This window comes from Leptinotarsa decemlineata, unplaced genomic scaffold, assembly GCF_025532065.1.
Source record: "Leptinotarsa decemlineata unplaced genomic scaffold, Ldec_3_MD MMD2_tig00026330_RagTag_RagTag, whole genome shotgun sequence".
NCBI lineage: Eukaryota > Metazoa > Arthropoda > Insecta > Coleoptera > Chrysomelidae > Leptinotarsa > Leptinotarsa decemlineata.
The window spans coordinates 6,920,912-6,940,329 of record NW_027412690.1 but is presented as its reverse complement, the minus strand read 5'-3'; the positions used below and the strand labels follow the sequence as shown (position 1 = coordinate 6,940,329).

At 36.0% G+C, this 19,418-nt stretch overlaps 1 protein-coding gene across 1 annotated transcript in view; it reads right to left on the bottom strand.

Moving 5' to 3' along the window:
• Kal1 (anosmin-1 Kallmann syndrome 1) overlaps nt 1-15,752 on the bottom strand; it is an 89,872-nt gene extending 74,120 nt beyond the window's left edge. Inside the window, exon 1 of the mRNA XM_074183029.1 lies at nt 15,523-15,752. Within this exon, the coding sequence (XP_074039130.1) occupies nt 15,523-15,696 (174 nt within the window). The 5' untranslated portion in view covers nt 15,697-15,752. The remainder of the gene's footprint in view (nt 1-15,522) is intronic.
• Between the last annotated feature and the right edge of the window lie 3,666 nt (nt 15,753-19,418).

Genomic DNA, 19,418 nt, shown 5'->3' with positions numbered 1-19,418 from the left:
AATACTTGAAGTTGAAATAAGAACCTGTGCCATCAAATTCAATATTTTCAATCCCCTTTCATTTATAGTCACTTTTTAAATGCTTTCTATGAAGTTTTGGAAGAGTAGAAGGACTGTAGCTCTTTCTTTTCAATACTTTTACCAATTTTTTTCTCATCATTTTATTCTTTGGGAACCTAAACTCATTATATGAATAAACTCACCTATAAACCAATGCGCTTGCTGGTTTTCGAATGCTCATGTACCCTAATAACATAAATAAATTATGCATTCATGCCACCCACCAAAAATTAAAAATTCAACGTTACTGGTATATTAGCCATATTGTCATCCAGTCAGCCAGCGCCCTCTGTAGTATGTGACAATGTACTCTTTCTAAAGTATGGTTTCCACACATAACTTCGTATTTTTATTAAAATAATTTCAAAATGAATGTTGAGCCTAGTTTTGTAAAAGCTAACTCCGACAAATTACCAAGAGTCGATTTTGAAATGATCGATGAATTCTATTTGAAATATTTGCAATCCTTTGGTACCGAAATGAAGAATAAAAAATTGAAACGGTAGGTGATATATTTAGTTATATTCAGTAGGTCCCTTTTATTTATTTGACATTCATTTCAGACTTTGTCTTTTATCGAAGGATGGAAAGTTTTGATTTTCATTTTAGCTCGGCCAACTGAAGAAAATCATAGATCTCTTAGAGTTTCGTCTTTTGGAACACTGAAAATTTTTTTGTCTGGTATGGATGATCTGTTTTCACAACTAGGTATAAAACATATTTCAGCCACTTTGGTGGTAGTAATGGTAGGTATGATAGAATTCAATCCAAAAATAACCTGAAAAAATATTTTTCGGAATGTATATAAACTAATGACATAATAGGCACCCGCCGAGACCTACCTCTTGCAAAAAAACGTTCTTTAATTAGATAATTTTAACAGTTGTATTCACATCGAGTTGACAACAATAACAACAAAAATGGCTTCTGTCAAATTGGATCATCAGATCTGTGATTGGATATTAAAAACCAATACACTTGGCAACTCCGCTCTAGACTCGATCAATTTTATTGGTCAACAGACACGCGGCCAATTTAAATTCTTGCTTTTTGAATTGTTCTTTTTTCTGAATTAGGCTTGAAAAGTATATTATACCCCTAACTCGATCAGTCTATGAGCAAACCAGTATCATTTTCCACAGCATGAAACAAGCCCATTATTGACAGTGGCATACAATGATTGTACTGTAAACCCACAAAATGTTTACAAGTGGTACAAGCTTTCTACAGAAGGTCGATAAGATGTAATGGCAACGCTCTCTCTGGACGTCCCAGCACATCAACAACAGATGAGGAGTTGCTGAGGGGATATCGGCATATCGGTTGAACATGAAGCGTGTATTCACAAAGCTCGTTCCAAGCATCGTTCAGAAATTGTTGGCGATTCAGATTTGCTTAAGAGGGTTATAACTGGTGACGAATCGTGAGTATATGGTTATGATATCGAAACCAAAGCTCAATCGTCTCAATGGAAGAGCCAGGAGAGTCAAGACCAGAAAAAGCACGCCACGTTTTATCAAATCTAAAGGTTTTGCTCATTGTTTCCTTCAATCATCGTGGGGAAGTGCATCAGGAGTTTTTGTCACGGTCAATAAGGAGTATTATCTTGAAGTTATGCGTAACTTGCGAAGAAAACGTCCGTTACTGCTCATTATGGAGAAGTGCAAAGTTGCTGAGAAGTACATGGGAAAACTGCATTCAAGTAAAGGGAGCCACGAGATGAAATGATTACACATGTTTTCAATCAATTTTATTTCCTCGACCCTATATTTTGCAAACTATCACAAATTTGAATAAAATGATAAAGAATGGATTCAATGGCTTTACTGCGAGACCTCATCTTTCCCAAAAAATCACCACAAGATCATAATCACATTTCCGAAAACAACTTCTCAAAACACTTTAAAGTTGCAGCTTTTTGAACATAGTAAGTTCAAATATGTACTTCCGTAGGTTCATTTTTTTGGCTCCTTCTGATCAAATGAAGGTTTTCTTGGGCTCAAATATTTGTCTTCAAACCTTCTCTGATGAAACGAAGGTTGGTATTATTTAGTGCTTTTCAACAGAAAAATCAGTTTCTTGGAGGTCTAATTTTTTCAAATCGTTATAGAAATCTAAAAAGAAAAATTGTTAAACCAGTCAGTGGTCGGCAGCCGGTCGGTTTGACGTAAGGGCTTTGTTCACTCACTCAAATCGACCGCTGTGTTGGTCGGTGGTTCAAGCACCAGGTTCGAGGGTTGTCGTTCGTAGGGGTGCGACAGCTGGTTAACGGAAAAACAGATTTTAAACAATTTTTTTTATGAAAAGCACTAATTTTAAAAATTAAATTTGATTTAGGTCACAAAGTCTAATTGTTAATGAGTAATAATAATTTTAATAATAACAGATAAATCATATTTTGGCCTAGGTCAAAGAATTAATTTCAAAGTGCCTTACATGCTGGAAACAAAATCCCATTCCATCCCGAGCTCCAATGGGAAACCTCCCTCCATTACGCGTGTCACAGATGAAACCATTCTCTTGCATTGGCATCGATTTCGGCGGACCCTATTCCATAACTCTCGGTCGACATCGTGGTGCGAAAACCCACAATGCCTATATTTGCCTCTTCGTGTGTTTTGCGACTAAGGCACTCCATTTAGAGTTGGCGACAGATTTGACATCCGAGACGTTTTTGGCAGCTCTGCGGCGCTTGATTGCTCGACGTGGTAGGGTTACAAAGATATTTAGTGATAACGGGACTAATTTTATTGGAGCTTCTCGAATCCTCAAAGGTTTTCATATTGCTGCTCAACAAGAGCTAATCGAGTGGAGTTTTATCCCCCCTTCTAGTCCTCACTTCGGTGGATTGTGGGAGGCTGGTATCAAGTCAGTTAAGAATCACATCTCTAGAGTCCTTGGAAAACAGCTTCTTACCTACGAAGAATTCAACACTTTATTGGTCCAAGTAGAATCAGTTTTGAATTCTAGGCCGCTCTGTCCGATCAGCTCTGACCCTAATGATCTGTCCGTTCTCACTCCAGGTCATTTTTTAACTCTGGAACCGCTGAATGCTTCCCCCGATGAAGAGCTTGGCAAAGTCACGTTAAATAGACTATCACGGTGGCAGTTGATTCAACATTTACATAAAGATTTCTGGTCGCGATGGAGCAAAGAGTATCTCCATACCTTGTTCCAGCGAGGCAAGTGGACTGATCCCACTGTTAACATTGAACTGGGTACGATGGTTTTAATTAAGCACGACTCAATGCCTCCCTCACGTTGGCAACTTGGCCGTGTGGTTGAAGTTTAACCGGGCACAGACGGAATAATACGCGTTGCCTCAGTAAAAACTCCTACTGGATTGCTCAAACGGTCAGTGGTAAAGCTTTGCCCTTTATCACTCGAAAATAATCAATAAAATGCCTCGGCATTTTAGGTGGGCGGTATGTATCGTCACCACCTCCCTGTATAGTGTGTTTGTCTGATTAAGTAGAGTTTTTGTTTTCATTTTTTTTTTGTTTATATTCTTATCGCGAGAAGACTGTGGTTTTCTGTCTGCCGCGAGAGGAAGAACATATAGACAAAAGGTTCGATTCCGGAGAAAGAACCGAAAGTGCTCGAGAAACTGCAGTTGTACTGGAAAAGTGCAGTCTCTTATCTCTCTCTCTCTCTATTCACCGATTCCTCAAGTGCCGTTGTGACCAAAATCAAGGTAAGGAAATCACAGACACGTTAAATTCTCTCTTTTTGATATCATTATTATTGTTAGTTAATTCTCATTCATTAGCACCACTGAACAGAACGAACTACTCGATAATTTTCAAAGACCTATTAAAACAGTCCACTAAGTTACCCAATATATAACAAACAGGAACAAACAAATTATCTCTAATTGGTCTCAAACGATGAGTTTCTTTTCTCTGCATAATTTTTCCATTCAACTTTTTTCGATATAAAAACTAATTAATACAGTTTATTGTATGATTTTCACTTTAAAGGGTTTTACAAAAACCGCGACACGTGTATCGCTATATAATAGCTTCCTCAAGTAATATATGAATAAATTTTTCAATAATGTCCAATTATTCAATTGAGTTTGATCGTTCATAAGACATTGAGAGAGTTTGAATTTATTTATTTCCATACCCTCCAACAGGTTAAGTTTCAAACCTTTCTTCTGGAAATGGAGTGACTTGAATTCATGGTTGATTAAATGAGTGGCATATGTGGAATTTATTTTTCCATTCTGGAAACTATTTTTGAGTTTCTTTATGCGGGCTTTGAACGTTCTTCCAGTTTGACCTATATAAAACATCGGACATGACCCACATGATAATTTATACACTCCCGATTTGTCTGAAACTGAACTTTTATCTTTGTTATTCTTAACGTGCATGCCTAAGTTGTTGTTGTTGGTTTTGAAAACAATATTTACCCTTTTGTTGTGCAGAAAATCTGAAATATTTGTGGTGGGTTGGCCTAAGTAGGTTAAGGTTCTATAACTTTTATCCTCTTCTCATCGAGTTGGGTAAACTTCGTTCAAAGCTTGGCTGTATAACTTTTTTGATAATAAAGAATGTATTAGACTGCTAAAGTAATCATTGTTGATGGCCAATCATTTCAGAGATATTTCGATATACGTGAAAACTGACATTTTTTGACTGTAAAACACGCCTGTAACTGCTCAAGCACAATATTTACTATCGTAATAAGTAAAAGTTCGGGATCAGTGCATCTAATTGCATGAAAAATTACCAAAGAAGGAACTTGAAGAACATGGGATTTCGATTATTTTTACCCCTCTAGCGGCCAGCCTATGCATTCATTTCCAAGGAATTTTACTAAAAGTGGCAAGACAAGCGGAGCTGCTGATTTGCTCCGCGTATCTAGTTCTACGGGGTTTTTTCGAAAAATTCATAATTGAAAATTACCATAACAGATAAACTCAACCTGTTCTGCATTATAATCATATCGTTTCATAGTAAATTATGAAATTGATATACAAGGTTCCTTTTTAGATTGAAGTACGCCTAGTTATTATTGGAGTTTTTTCGGTTGGTTAACCTTACCGTACAGAACGTTGAATTTCGTCGTTAAACATATCAAACATACAGGGCGATTCGAATTATTTCTCTTCAGAAGGAGTGAATAGCGACAGGACAAACATTCACAAGTATTAATGAAGTTAAACAAAAGTGATTTCTATCACTTTTTTCGAGAACAATTTCGATTGCGAAGATTTTGGTCACTGTTAAATTAGAGGAGACATTTTGAAATCGATAATTTATTGGTTCGTAACTTTGGTCAAAGTTAAGGTTATTTTGTACTTTATTCTTGAATTTTCGTCGCCCGTATCACGAAATTGTCGTCAGTTAGTTATACTAGCATGAAACTCCGTTAGATTACCAGATCGAAATACTCCACTTCTTCACATAATAATAATAACATCCTTGGAAAACAGTGAGATCATAGGCTTATAGGGATAATAAAAGGCAAAGTTCAACTCGGAAGTAGAAAATGCTTCTCTATTGCTCTTCTACTCAACCATAAACTAGACTAAGTACAACTAAATACACTCCCGTACAAATATTACTTATGTTATATAACTTTTTAACCAGCAGCTAATTTGAAACTAGAAAAATAGTACGCCTTGTTACCTCATTGAATTAATTTCTCTTACTAATTTGTGTATGAAACAAAATCGGTTCCAGGTAGAAGAAACGTATTCCAAAAACACTTTATTGTGAGATTTTCACTAAATTTAGTGAAAATCTCACAATAAAGTGTTTTTGGAATACGTTAGTTATGGATTTTCATCAAGTATCGGCCGATTCCATCATATATCCAGGTAGAAGGTTGCTTTTATGAACAACAGGAAGGAACGGCCATGGGAAACCTCTTGTCCCCCTACCTGGCAGACCTGTTCATGAGCAGATTCGAAATGGAAACCAAAGAAAAGTCAAAAGTATTTTCCTAGCATTTGGCTAAGGTATGCGGATGAAATTTTCGCGATATTCGATACCAAAAAATCGAATATTGAGGACTTTGTTTCCTTTTTAAATAATGGATGTCCACCAATAAATTTCACGTATGAGTTAGAAAATAAGGCACAACTACCATTTCTCGACATTTTGGTAAGGAGGAGCCAAAATGGAGGGTTAGAATACGATATATTCAGAAAAGAAACAAGCAGGTACAGGTATATTCCTGACAGTTCACATCACTGTGGACAGCACAAACGTGCTGGGTTGAATTTTTTGGTGCATCGTCTTTTGACTTTCCCTCTAACACATGATAGGTTCACAATATAGGAAACAGCAGCCACTAACGGTTTCTTGAGGGGTATTGTAGATGACATAAAGGAAGAAGAAGTTAAGGTTAAGAATGAACGAAATCTCGACTTTCAGAAAGAAAAAAACCAAGATAAATACATCTCAGTTCTATACCACCAATATACGAAGAACTTTGGAAGAAGAACTAGGTATGAAGGTGGTTTTTAAACAAGTTATACACTACAAAGCCTTTTGGGAAGTCCAAAAGACAAAGTCGAGAATTCGGAACTGTGATGCAAAATATTATGGACAGACAAAAAGATCTATTAAAGTAAGATACAAGGAACACATAGCACACATTTTGCAACAAAACCATTCCATAGACTTCAGTTCATGAAGATTAGTTAGACAAGTTCACAACAACAGACAACTAGATGCCTATGAGAGTGTAGGAATAAGTAAACATAATAATATTATGAATAACGATGACGGACCAATACCAAATAGCATAACTATATAGCTTGTTAAAATATTATTATTGGATTAACTGATTACTACATAAGGACATATTGTGAAAATGAATTGAGATAGGCAATATTGTAAAATTAATTTTTATATAACTGAAAATTGTTTTATATATATATATATATATATATATATATATATATATATAACATTCAAACATTACATAAGGACATATTGTAAAATAATAGATAAGGCAAACACGTGTCGAGGTGTTAAAAAAATAACGATTTGGTGTTGGGAAAAAACTCCAGTAATATTCATTACCACAACAAACGTTCCAAACAGTGCATCATAAAAATCGTTTGGGTTTTTTCTATTGGTTAGCAATAAATAATAAAGAATGAAAGAGTGTGTAACGAAGTACCAGCAGTATTTACTGAAGAATGTGTATATGATATACATTCGTGAGAAATTTGAACCTACTTATTGAATGACAATATAATTTGAAATTTTTGTGCCAATCTTAAGTCTATTGTTGAACCAGATCAAGATGAAGTTGATCTACAGTGTGCTAACGTTTTCAAAGTTATTTGATTTGATAAAGTTCATCGATGAATTTACAATTGTGAAAAAACATGGATGCAAATAAGACACAGCGATAATGTCATTCACAACAAAATTCATACCTGAAATAATGAAAACAAAATTGAATTTGTGGTATTTCGGATTCATCGAAAGCTTATGATTGTCTTCATAGAACAATTATTTAACGAAGTATGGTACAAGACAAGAGACATCCCTGAAGAAGCTATTTCCAAACATACTAATCGCAAGCCATACACGGAAGACCATAACTGATGAAGTTTTTGAAGAGCAAATAAATGAAACTGATCATTTCCCTGGAAGTTGAAGACACTTTTCATAGCTCCAGTTTAGAGCTCCACATCAATTTCACCGATTACTGCCCATGGAAAGCATGACCAGTGGCCGGGTAATTAAAATTTTCAGAACTCGATAATTTTGGGATATTTCATCTTAACTCTGAAATTACGATTTTGTTTTGTGAGTTCAATTTATAGTTTCGGTTTCTGGGACTAATCTCAATACATGTACATCAAGGTCAATTGATCTTCATTTTGCTTTTGAGCAAACATTTTTTTGATTTTAGATACCGTCAGCCTACATTTTCGAAATATTATCAGACTATCCTATTTTTGAATCATATGCTTGAAAATGAGCAAAATTTGGAAAATATTGGATTTGCACACATTTTAACTGATTCCACTTCGTGTACCCAGGATTGATTTCTTGAACACAGGTATCAAACTGTATTCACATACCACAATTAGTTCTGAACAAAAATGCTCAGGAATTGAATTGAAGCAGTGCTGAAAAAAAAATGAATGAATACAAAATGAACTAGGTAATCAGTATGGAATTTATCGACTTTATATTTATTATTCAACTCTAGATACTTGAATACAAGATATCAAGATTGAAAAAATATTCTTTCACTCATAATTTGTGCACATTATACTAATTGGTATTTGAAAATCTACTGTTATTGTTTCAGCTCTGATACAAGTGAATTTTTGAATCAATATCTTGTGGTGAGTCCTAAGTATATCGTATATCACATATATTTGAGAAGAATAAATGCCATTATATGTGGCAAAGCTTTTCGTTTTCTTTCAATTTAAGAAATAGTAGAGAATAGTTTGGGCAAATGAGAAAGATTCAAGTGTGCCTAATTTATGCAACTGACAGAGCTTATAATTTCAGCTCATCAGCCAACATTAGGTTCTAATAATAAATATATCGGTAGGAATAATAATGGATCCAAATTACACCCCTGTGGTACACCGCTATAATTATGGTAATTTATTCATTGATGAGTTCAGTTTTATACACCCATGGATTGTAAAGTTTTGCTATTTATCAACTTGAAGGCATGTCAATAATGATAACAATCAGATGCAAAATAAATAGAATATTTCTTATTGCTAACAATTGGAATTTCTATTACATGACACCCACAAGAAAAGGCAATCTTCAAAATATACCATTTTCTGAACCATTTCTAAACAATTTTTGTTGAAATATAATTTTCTCATGAAAAAATCAATAGGCTGATTTCACATGCCACAGGAAAAACAGACCTCGAAACATGTCAATTTCTGTCGATCATTTAAATCGTGGTGCGTCTACTTTTTACCTTTCCAATGCGTTTCGAACCATCGAAAAGCGCGTGGGAGCTGATGCCCAGTTCCTTATGCATCCCACGCACTGTTTGTGATGGGTCAGTTTCCACCAGGGTCCTCAAATCCTCATCCTGGATTGCTCTAGATCTCTATTCAGATGCATTTTCTCGGTTATTAATTGACTGCCAAAAAAGCCTCTTCTCAATAGGAAAACATCTGTGGTCTTGATTTCTGGTCAGACTGACCTAGAAGGTAATGAAACTGCTGATCCCATTCCATACTCTGCTATCAGTTCCATCTGATCAGAACCTTATTGGCATCACTTCAGGCAAACAAACACTGAACAGCTGAACTCTAAGAAACGTTTTAGACTTCTGGCAAACCCTATATCGGAATTCGACCGAAACATATACAAAAGAATGTCATTATTTGAAAAGCACTTATTGCTACTCCATGACCGTTGCCATTTTCAAACTGCTGTGAAAAAGGCAATCCCTATAGTACAGGATCCCGCCGCAAAATCACTACGTTCATAGCGCAGTTAATCAAATAAAAATTTTTACATACATTATGAATAGGGGAATACATTTATGACAGGTTTCCAGTCAAAAAGTGGCCGCCAATATTTTTATTTAAATAAGTCAAGCTGCTGAAATACTTCATGGAGCAAGAGCCGAATCGATTCCTCTACGAAACCCTTCATCACTTGGAACGATCGATTGCAGCTTGAGAAATGGTTCTGATGAAGATTCTGTGAAACATGTTCTTCCTTACTGATCAGTAGACAGTTGTCCCGAAAATCTTGCGGAGAAAATTGGATTGGATAGGAAACACTTGCTACATGAAAAGCATTTTACAGGTGTTGTTCATAACGAAAAATTTCAAGAACGAGGTTATAACGATGAACGAGAACGAGAATGTTTCCTACTTATTCACCAAACTCAAACACCTGTTCATGCAGCAGCAGTTTCGTACGAATGTATCATCTTTCACACCAACCGATTTCCTAGAGTCTTTGAAGTCTACTAGATACTTATTAAGACAACAAGAAGGTTTTCCAAATTCTTGGGGTTCTTATTGAATACTCTTCGTGATCAGGAAAATAGCAGAATCAATACTCGTGACCTCTCTGGATTGAATGATTCCGTACAGTCTATCTCGTCTTGTATTTGTAGATTTTTTCCTGAAAAAATCCTCGCTAGTTTACTTTGTAGTACATGTTAAAGAGGTAGCAAAAACGTATGTGACTTTTTGGAACTTCAACTAGGGTTTCCTAATATGACTGCCGAATATGCGCCAAACTAACTGACTGTTATAAGAAAACATGTATAGCTAATGCACCAGCCAATCAAATAATAACACTGATGATCTTCAAACATGACTCAACCTCTGACGGAAGCACCAAACTCTTACGAAGGTTCGAAATACATGAACACTTCGATCTAGCAGACCACTATTATAATCTTCATGCAGTCATTGTTCACTGCGGTTCTGGCGTTGAATCCGGTCATTATTACGCATTGGTCAAAGACGAAACGTACTGGTTTAAATTTGATGATAGTCGTGTCACTAAATATTCTGGCAGAATCTTGAATGTATTGGTACCTCTGGAGCCTCTACATTATATTCTATGAAAGAGAGGACATTGGTAGATCAAGATCTTCAGATGATGTGGTGCTGCAGGTTTTTCTGGGTTTTCCTGCAGCGGAAAAAGCAAAAGCGCCACTGGAATTCTTCAAGTTGCCCCGATGCGCAAATTAATTTTCGTTGTCGTTTCATAATTCCATAATATGTATTACTATTTTTTATATGAATACAACCAAACTCTTACAGATATTCTTCAAACTCCAATCTGTAATGTTATTTATATCCTTTTGCTGATATGTACAGTCTCGGACTGTTTGGATTGATTGAAAGGATTTCAAATCATCAGCAAAAAAAACAATCCATATATTTCAGAGTTGACTGTGAATTATTGATGAGAATTATGAACAGAAGTGGACCTGGATTCCATCCTTGTGGTATACCTGACCTAGCTGGAAATTTATCTGAAATTTTTTCATTGTTTGACAATGAAAAACCGATTTTGAAGATAATTCTCCGTTAGTTTCATTTTTTTTAAATTCCATTTTTACTCAATTATTATGAAAGTTTTTTTCAGATTTCTTATCAAATAAAGCCATAAAGGTACATACAAACATATAAATGGAGCTGAAGGTTTTACTTCAGTCGAGTGGTTTGAAGCACACAGGTGTTTTTTAATTAAAAATATTTGCAGCCACTTTTTCACTGGCAATCTGTCATTAATGTATTTTCCTATTCATAAATGTATGTAAAAATCTGAGTTTGGTTAAGTAAGCTATGGACGTAGTGATTGTGCAGCAGAATCCTAGACTACTAGTACAGAGACCAATTTCTGAGTTTTGAGATATACATTTTATTTTTTGTTAAAAACTGTCACTCAAATGTGAGTATTATTGAACAATTCGATATGAGAACATAGGCTTTCACCGTTCTATTCGGCCTACCAGCCCAAATTTCACAATGATTAAGTAATACCAACATTAGCAAACTCTCAAAGAATATATAAAAGTGACAGAATTCTACCATTATGATTTATTGAAAGTCTAAACAAAATTTGGTTTCACTGAGAATGTATCGATGGTACTGAATGAATGGGCGACCGCCCCGTATAGTACGGAAGATGATAGCCCATATTGAACCCGAGAACAGGGTGTGTTCGCTTCCAGTCATTCTCACTTCAGAGAAGTCGAGAAAGAAATCAGCTGTCGGCTCGATGGCAAAGGATAAGGATTAGGGGAATAATAATTTATAAAGATTTATCGACTTGTGATGGAATGGAATTACTTAAGAAGGATATATGTTGCGGAACTGGGAACTTGTCTTTCCATTTATAACAGTTTCAAACACGTTTCCTATGATGCATTCATCACAGGAAACGGAAAAAACGACATTGTTCGTACCGGGTAATGTAATAGGTCAATCCCCAGAGAAATGTTACACTAAAAAAAAACAGTCTGATGATTTTCCAAATCAGCGTATGAAATGGAGAATTTATGACAAGTCCAATGGTATGTAGTTTTTAGTAAAATACAAAATAAATAATAAATGAAAAATACAAAAAATTAGATATTGTATATATAAAATATGTAAAGATTGAAAGATAATATGTAGATAGAATGTATGAAGATAAAAGCTTAAAAATGGTAACAATGTATTAGGTATATGGAATGTCTGGTAGAAACTGCATGAGGTAAATCTGGAGTAAAGATAAATAATTTTAATTTATTTTTGAAAGAAACTATATACTTATCAATGAGAAATTGCGTACCCTAAGTACTCTTCTACCGAATAAAGATTGAAATTTATCAAGAACTGTTTCGTCTTCCTTTTAAAAGGGATGAGATCGAGATTTCTCCATTCACGTGGTAGCTTATTGTAAAGATGTAAGTTCGGGGAATTGCGTTGTGACATTGCAAGTTTATATCTACAATTACTACAACACCTTATCAAAAATTTGTGTTTACTAGCATAACAGAATAGCATTTTAATTTTGCCCTCTACTGCTTGAATGATCAATTATTGAGTTAACGTATTCTAAAAACATTTTATTGTGTGATTTTCACTAGATAGTTTTACAAAAACGCAACACGTGTTTCGCCATATAATGGCTTCCTCTGGCGTGTCTTAATACAGACACGCCCGACACGCCCGAGACACGCCCGAGGAAGCTATTGTATGCCGAAACACGTGTTGCGTTTTTGTAAAACTATCTAGTGAAAATCACACAATGAAGTGTTTTTAGAATACGTTAGTTATGGATTTTCATCAAGTATCGGCCGATTCCATCATATAATTATTGAGTTTTTCACATATAGTCAGACTGGCTATATAAGTCAAATCATCTGAAGGAACAATTCGTGCAGTCCAGTCTCAACTCCCAACACTGTAGGTTAATGGACTAACACCTATCATGAAACAATTATTTCCCTGGCTAATACCACCAAGGGCGTTGGATTATGTTCGACAGATGTCAGTGAAGGATTCTTCACTGAAATTATTCCTGCATATGCTGTTGGTGATACAACTGCGGGAATAGATTTTCAATTATTAGAACTCACTTGCAAACCGGTTTTGGGCTGTTTGGCCACTCGTCAGTGCAAGGTAGATTTTCAATTATCGGAAATCATCGACTTATGTTGATGATATTCATATTGAAAATAGGATAAAGAAACTACTTTTGTTACGAACCGTTTCGGTTTGTTGGAGTTACTTGAGAATGTTGTAACAAACCGAAACCGGTAGTAACAAATAATAATCTTAGTAGAAATTCGACAAAAGTATTTTTTGTACAACTGTTAATGAAAGTGACATTTTTAATGGTTGTCAAGAGTACTAAAATAACTTCAATACTACTGTTAAAAGTATTTTCAACACGATTTTTCTCGATCAAATAGCAATGAACAAAACATAATTATTCAATTTTCAAGGAAGTTTATTGTGAACAATAGATATAGATATAATTGAATTCTGTTTCAAATGTATTATCAACATTAATAACAGTATTATTATTATTTATGACCAATTATATGAAAAGTACAAGTACAAAAGAACAACTGCTTATATCAATACCATGTGATATTGAAGAGCCTTGAACTATTTGAGTTGATAATTTCAGGGGCATCAACATTTGATTCTTGAAGTGAGGATGACAATTCTGTAACGCTGGAGCTAATTGCTGGGATTATTTTTTCAGCAATAGCTTTTTATAAGAAATATATTGATCGATGTAACCCTCAGCTACTGTTGTAGACTTCCATCCCCCGCCTGCTATGCTAGAAAAGAAGCAGAAGACCTTCTGAAACAGTAACCTATATATTCCTTTGGTTCCCGGAGGTTCAGAAACTCAGCAATAGTAGGGGCATTTTCCCAAACATGTTTATACCAACTGGGTTGCACTGCATTTATGATTTGAGTATTAAAAAAAAACGTTGATAATTGATAATAGATGGGCGTAATGCAATAGTTAATATTTTTTCGAACAATGCAAAAACAAAGACCTATTCTCATTTTTGGAATTTGTACAATCAATTATTTATCCATTAATTTATTGTCTTCTATTAATAAATGGCACAGCTCTTCACGCCGGCAGGCTCCAAATATTCCAGAAATAGTAGCAACTTTTATCATTGAATATTTTTCATTCTCATTAGTCAGTGGGCTATGCTTGAAGACTGGCAGTAAACAAATATAAAGAAATGAACTTTAAATGTTCAAGCCAGTCACGGATATACCTACACAGTGGGTTGAATGGACTGACACCTATCAGAAAACGACTACTCCACTGGCTAATACCACGAACGGCGTTGCATTATATCCGAGAGGAGTCAGTGCAGGAATATTCACAGAAAATTTTCTACATATGCAATTGGCAATACAACTGGAAGATTTTGAAACAGACACACTTGCAGACCGGTTTCGGGTTCCTTAGCCACTCGTCAGTGCAAGATAGTGACCATCATCGGCCTAAAGTCAATGATATTCCATAATTGAAAAGTTGTATTTCTAATTGTCTAATCCAAAGGAATGATAAAAATTGCACAAAAGTCAGTGGCGTACATTTTTAAATAAAAAATATTCGTTCAAATCCCGCTCGAGACGCCACTGGACGTAATAAATTGAATCACGTTCAGGCTAAATAGCTCCTTAATGTCATAAATACTATTGCCAATTCTCAACAAAATTAGGTAAAGGATATTTAAGATATTTACGAATAACTTTTTTTTTATTTATATTTTAACACCCTGTATCTTGAGGACGAAGGATTTGCGGACCCATGTTTATATGAACATTTCGTCTTAAAATGACCTAAAGAATCGTCTGTTGAATTTATGGTACACACTTAATTACCACCATGTACAAATCGATATTATCTATGGCCCTTCCACGATATTTGGCTTTTCCAAAAATTATTAATGATGATTCACTAGGATTAAGGTTTAGATAGTGTGACTAATGACTTCTGATAAGTCTGAAATCAGAATAAATCTTCTTATAAAAAAATTTATTTTGTTGTAAAAAAGGGTGGGCTTCTTGTGATATCTGACCCCATGCTATAGTGGAGTACACGAATGCAGAGTGAACCTGTAATAATGAATCTGTGAATATTACTGGAGTTTTTTCCCAGCGCCAAATAGTTATTTTAACACCTCGACACGTGTTTTGATCGTCTTATTTTGATCTTCCTCTTGAAGATGGGCACTTGGTGATCGAAACACGTGTCGAAGTGTTGAAATAACGGTTTGGTGTCAGGAAAAACCTCCAGTAATATCCATTACTACACCAAAGGTTCCAAAGAGTGCATCATAAGTACATAATGAATCTGTGTTCAAAATATTTCTTAGCATTAACCGCTATTTCTAGCACTTGATTGTTTTTAACTTTTGCCGAAAGTTCCACATATATTTTAGATGATTTTATAAACTACCCCTGCCACTACACCCCTAAACTATCCTCCTCACCGTGTTTTTCCTGTGCATCCCCCAGCATCCGACCTCGCACCTGGCCACGAAGAGGGCGTCGTGGTGTGCGTACCGCGTCCGTCGCCTCGCGGACGCTCCCTGCAAGACGCCGACGACGATCACGGCCAACGCGATCCTGAGCACGACGAGCGCGAACGCCCCGGAAAGCGTCATCTCTGCACAGCCTGCTAAGACCGATCACATCCGTAAAGGTACTGGCAATCGCTCTGACAACTCGCCAGCTGATTAGCCATCTAGCCACCGTCGAAGATACAGGGCGAGGCCCGACGTTGATCGATCCCGGTGAACAAGGATTTCCGGATAGCGCATCGGTGATTGCGGATCTATTTATTGGAATATTCAATTGAATTTTTTTCGAGGACTGATGTTCACCTCTACCTGTCGAAGCTCATCAAAAGATTGTTATTACGTATGAATACACTATCCATTATACGATTTTCACAATGCGTTTTATTTCAAACGCGTTTTGCTACATAGTAACTCCATCAGCTGGATTCGTACATCAAACTTTTATAACCACTGAATTAGATAAATGATTAATTCCTGGGAAACAATTAAAATACAATATCACTTCTAGAAAGAAACAACAATTGATGAATAACTGTGTGAAAGCTATTTTTCGGTTTTTTTTTAATTTCAAGTTTACCCTCATCAACCATATAGGTTATTACCGGGGTTCGATACATTTTATATGTCACACAATATATTTATACACTTCAGGAAAGTAACAAGTCTATCAATGTTCTGTGGGGTGAGGATTGCTCGTAGGTCACCGGGTAAGCCACTAGCACGTCTTTGTCGTTGGTAAGATGGACAATCCAGAAGAATGTGGTTTATATCAAGGTTTGTTTGGCAGGTTTCACATTTTCTGCCCACATCTCGTTGAAGGAGGTGTTGATGTGTTAGCTTGGTATGGCCAGTGCGGAGCCTGGTGAGAATCACTTGGTACCTTCTACACATCCCCATGTATTGGACGGGATTCAGATTCGGGTTTATTTGCAAAAGCTTGTTGTTTTGATTTTTATGCCATCTGTCATGCCAAATATTCCGTATATACGTTCTAATAAGGAGCTTCATGTCTGTATATGGTATTTTTGATATAATTTCGGCAGATGGGTCTGCACTGGCCTCTTTTGCAGCCACGTTGGCCTTTTCATTACCAGGAATGCCTATATGGGATGGGATCCACACCAGTTCGATATTTTTTCCTTGGAGTCTCATCTCATATAACTGTGTCTTGATGTTCTTCAGTATGATATGTTTTGGGTAGGGCTGTTTAATGCTCTGTAAGGAGGTCAGGGAGTCAGTGAATATTACCGAATCTTTAGCGTTGAGGTTTGTAGAGAGTTTAATCGCTTCCGCTATGGCATGTAGTTCTCCCGTATAAACTGAGCATTCTGGAGGCATACTGAACTTATAGATGTTGGTCCCTGATATAACTGATGCACCGACTCGTTCATCTTCATACGTCTTAGATGCATCAGTGTAGAGAATGTTGAACCCACTGTACTTAGTTTCTATCTCGAAAATTTTTTTAAGGAGTTTGGGGTTGGAGGTAGTGGACTTAAGAAACGTTGTGAGTGAAGTATTACAGGTAGGAATTTCCACAAGCCAGGGTGGTGGCTGATAGGGTGTTAGAGGAAGTGAACCCATGTTTTTGACTCGTACATTGAATGGATCTCTAATACTTTTATTCTGTTGGGGATTTCTACCAGAAGCTTCCGAAAATGTATGTTCATAAGTTGGATGTTTATTATGTTTATTATTTTTCGGGTTTCTTGGCCGTAGTCTGCAGTTTTTATGTCTGATGTAAAAACTTGGAAGAGCTGGGCGTCAGCTTTCATGCGGTTCTTGATGGTTAGAAACGCATTGGAAAGGACAGAAGGCTCGAAAACTAGATGCCCCACAATTTGAACGATCAATAGAAATTATTACGTTTCTTCGTATATTCTTCTTTGCTTTTGAGTGACCAAATCAATCCTTTTTTGGATTGTATCATCACGTGTGATAAAAAGTGGATCCTCTATAATAACAGGAAACGTTCAGGATAGTGATTCGATACCGATGAGCCACCAAGATACTTCCCAAAGGCTTTTGCCTTACTGAAACATACCATGGTAACTATACGATAGGTTGCCTTTTTATGTTTCGGGAATTGGCAACCCTATAGTGTTGTAATCTGGCAACTGACAGCTCTATCCCCACATAGCAATAGATATTCCAGGAATATTTGATGAATATACATTTAAGGATATTGTATTATGCTATGAATACGCCATGAATATATGTATCTTCTGGAGAATATTCCATGGAAATGTTCCTAGCGAACGTTTGATACATCCCAAGAATATTTCTGGGGATATTCTTGGAATATCTTGAAATATTCTTAGAATATATAAGGTATATTATATTAAGAATAATTCCAGTAATAGAACCCGAGGAATATTCATAATTTATTGTAGGAATATAGAAAAGGGAGCCACCATATACTAAGGACTAACGAGGTCTTATCTTTTAACGTGTGATTCCTAACACGGTTGCAGAATCATCCCAGCTTCAACGAGATAAATTATCTCGAGAAAAATATCTGGTCGAGGCAGGAATCGAACCCACGGTCTTCCCATCGTGAGTCGGGCGCACTACCACCGCGGCCAATTCCACAACATGTTGAATGTTGAATGAGTTAATTCTCAAATTGACCATATGTATGTCAGAATGCCTGCTTAATAAACTATATAACTAGGTGTTTTAGTTTGAAGCAACTTAAACAAAAACATTTTTATCAAATATTGGACTATGTACCTCGCATTCAGCTCCTTCATTTTTAACAAAAATGGGGTGACATGTTCACCATATGGTATACAGCATACGAATCGCATGCAAGCATTTTGTATACGTCGTAACTTCTGTTTGTTATATTGCGGCAAAACATTGTAACACACCGAACAACAATACTCGATATGGGGGTAAATAAGAGTTTTAACTAACCTGAGTTTCATTTCTTCTGATAACTGATACTTTACTTTATATAGCGATTTGAGTTTGAAGAAAAATACTTTGAAAATGTTTGTCACTTGTTCATGGATAGATAAAGAGCTATCTATGGTTACGCCAAGATTTTCAGCACTGTCTAAAGTCCAACCAGTTATTATCTGCGTTATCGAGAGTGAGCCTAAAGTTACACTGAGTTTCTACTATTTGTTTTCGAGACCATATGCATAAGGCCAAAGTTTTATTTGGATTTCAGTCCATGATTCTCCGAGTATGAAGATGTTTTGTGCAAATCTATGTTTATATTGGCCACGCAACTTTCTGTATCGGTGTTATGAGAAGACAGATATAAATGTATATCACCACTTTCATAAGTATGAAAAACGTCTTGAAGCCGACCCTGTATTCTGTCAATCTACGTTATTTCTACGATTTACCCACTTTCATCACCTATATTAACGGGAACGAGTTGCCCACTATACGCGTTATTATTTAATCTGGTTTTCAAAGGGTTCGCCTAACATAACTCAAGGTGAGGATGGAATTCCTTTTTTGTCATCGCTTCGGAATTCAAGTTCGCAATTCCACAGGGTGATGGATATTATTGAGGTATTTTATTGATTAGCATATTGGTTTTACAAGGTGTGGTCAATATTCCGTTGTAAATATTATTGAGCAGTTCATTATCCAGTTCATTTTGGCGAATCCAGGAAATTGTTTTGGAAATAATCTCTCATATGTAAACGAACTATGTTTAGTCGAAGTAACCGATATAGTAATACTAAAGGTGTCGGCGAAGTCAAATGCCAAAAAAACCAATACAAAGGAATTATGCCGCAACGAATTAGTGGACTGAAGAATTGACGGTTCGTATTGGATAATTT